This window comes from Vipera berus (assembly GCF_964194415.1).
Source record: "Vipera berus genome assembly, chromosome: Z".
Lineage (NCBI taxonomy): Eukaryota > Metazoa > Chordata > Lepidosauria > Squamata > Viperidae > Vipera > Vipera berus.
Genome location: NC_138205.1, coordinates 131,494,941 through 131,497,440, shown reverse-complemented (window position 1 = coordinate 131,497,440; position 2,500 = coordinate 131,494,941). Strand labels below are relative to the sequence as shown.

The 2,500-nt window shown below is 62.6% G+C and overlaps 1 protein-coding gene across 1 annotated transcript in view; it reads right to left on the bottom strand.

Moving 5' to 3' along the window:
- Positions 1-2,062, bottom strand: part of LOC308677560 (tigger transposable element-derived protein 3-like) — a 3,449-nt gene extending 1,387 nt beyond the window's left edge. Inside the window, exon 1 of the mRNA XM_081344080.1 lies at positions 1-2,062. This exon is cut by the window's left edge and continues 22 nt beyond it. Coding sequence (XP_081200206.1) covers positions 29-1,864 — 1,836 coding nt within the window. The 5' untranslated portion in view covers positions 1,865-2,062 and the 3' untranslated portion in view covers positions 1-28.
- Between the last annotated feature and the right edge of the window lie 438 nt (positions 2,063-2,500).

Sequence of the window (2,500 nt, the reverse complement as noted above, 5' to 3'; positions counted from 1 at the left end):
TCCACCGGTTCGAGGTCTCCGTTGGGAGTCAATCCCGACAGGATCTGCCTTTGGCTAACTGCATGTCGGACAGAGCCAGGGCGTGGATGAGGTCCTCCAGCTGGTAGAAGGTCTGGAAGAGGTTGGGCGAGATGGAGTGCCACTCCAGGTAACGCCGCAGCTTCGCCAAGCTGTCCACGACGTCCGGCTTGGAGGGACAGGGGGAGGAGAGAATGGGTTCCTCCTCCTCCTTCTTCTCCTCCTCCTCCCCCTCCTCCTCCCCCTCCCCTTCTCCTCTCGCCGAGTTGGGTTCTGGGTTGTCCTTGGTGGGCTCTGCCCCCTCCTGCTCCCCGAAGCACTCCAGCCCTTCGTCCATCAAAACGAACTGCTCAAACTGGTCTTGATCCTTGCAGCCCAGAGCTCGGACCACCTCCAACGGTGGGGTGAGCAAGCGGGGGTTGGCGCTGAAGCCCGCCGCTTTGAAAGAGTTGGCGATGGTTTGAGGGCAGACCTCGGACCAGGCTTGGACCACCAGGTGGACGGCGTCCAGGAGGCTGAGGGACCGGGAGGGCTTGCCCACGGCGGGGCCGGAGGCTTTGCCGTGATCCTTGACCAAGAGACGGGTCAACATCCTCCTCCGGTAGTGGCACTTGAAATTCTGGACCACCCCTTGCTCCAGAGGAGGCAGCCAGGCGAGGTGAGGCGGCATGAAGACCATCTGGACGTGGGAGAGCTCGGCGTAGGGGTGGGCGCCGCACTGGGTCACGAAGAGGGCCACCCGTCTCTCCTGCTGCTTCATCTCCTCGTTGAACCTCCCCAGCCACTCGGAAAAGATGACGGGGGTCATCCAGGCCCGGTTCTGAACTCGGTAGGTGGCGGAGGACAAGCCCCGAAGGCCGGCAAAGGGCCGGGCGGCTTTGCCCACGATCAGCACGTCGCGCTTATCCGAGCCGTCCATGTTGGCGCACAGCAAGATGGTCAGCTGGTCCTGGCCTTCGCCGCCGGGACCGGCGCAAGCCCGGGGCGCCAGATCCTCGGGGGTGGCCCTAAACAGCATCCCCGTCTCCCCGCAAGCGTAGACGTTGGGAAGGTCGTAGTGGCTGAGGATGCATGGCAGCGTCGTACTTTCCCAGCGGTTCTCGTCGTCCTCCTCCTCCTCCTCTGGCACTTCCCGGCTCCACTTCTCTGGAAGGGACCTCCGCGGGCTCGTTTTGGGCTTGGCCGGCGAGCCGTTGGGCCACGGGAGGGCGGTCTCCAAGCCCGCTTCCCCGCCTCCGAAAGCGAGGGCTTTCTCTGGCCAAAGTCTCCCGTCAGCGGGGAACGGGTGTCCGCAGCTGCGTTCGAACCACTGCAGGAAGGGTCGGTCGCCGCCTGCCGCCGCTCGGTCGTCCAGTTTGCGTTTGCGTGCCGGGTTGGGGTTCTTACCCCACTCGGCCAGGATGCGCTCCTTGTTCTTGATGATGCGGCAAATTTGGGGCTGGGAGACGCCGAAGCGCTTGGCCAGCTCGCTCTGGGAGACTTTGGGGCCCTCCAGCATCTCCAGAACCCGGACTTTCTCCTGGAGGGAGAGTTCTTTGCGCTCTTTGCGTTGCGCCCCGGCTTCGTGGCTCAGAGCCGGCCCTTTCCTCCGGCTGCCGGAGGAAGGGCTGAAAGGGTGTCCCGCGGCACAGCCCCCCTGCCCGGCCGCCAGCGCCATGTGCTCCACGAAGCTGCGCCCGCAGTCGCCGCAGATGTAGGAGTTCTGCCCGGCGTGGTGGTGCTTGGCCTGGTGGGCTTCCAGCTCGGATTTCAGGCCGAAGTTCTTCCCGCACTCCAGGCACCAGTGGGAGGTCTCCCCCAAGGAGGGTCGGCAGGCCCGGATCATGGGGTTCAGGCGGTAGTCCATCAGCAGGACCTCCTCGCCGGTGGCCCCGGGTCCCGCCAGCGGCAGGGGCTCGGCCCCGCTCAGCTTCTGCACGATCTGGTGGAGCCCGTTGGCGGCCCCTTTGGAAGCGCCGGCGGCCGCCAGCCGGCTAAGCTGGGCCTCCAAGCCATCTTCTTCCTCCTCCTCTTCCTCCTGCTTGATAACGGTGGGGTGCCAGCTCTCTTCTGGGGGGAGACGGGGTGGGGGGGGGGGTTGGGGGGGCAAAAAAAAAAAGAAAGACAAGAAAGCAGAGCGAAGTTAATTCGAACGGCCTTCCCAGAGGCGAGAAGGCAAAGCCCGATGGGGTTATCTAGTTTGGGAAAGGAAGGTCTGCAAGGAGACACACACACACACACCGAGCTGAGAGAGCACCGAGGATCCCACAGTCCGACCTTCCTCCTCCTCCTCCTCCCTTCTAGCCCTGATGCCGTTCCCTAGTTGGGTCATGAAACGTCTGCAAGGGAACCCCCTAGCTCAGAGAGCGCTAAGGACCCCACAGTCCAACCTCTTTTTCTTTCTTTCTTTCTTTCTTTCTTTCTTTCTTTCTTTCTTTCTTTCTTTCTTTCTTTCTCTTTCTTTCTTTCTTTCTTTCTTTCTTTCTTTCTCTTTCTTCTGTTT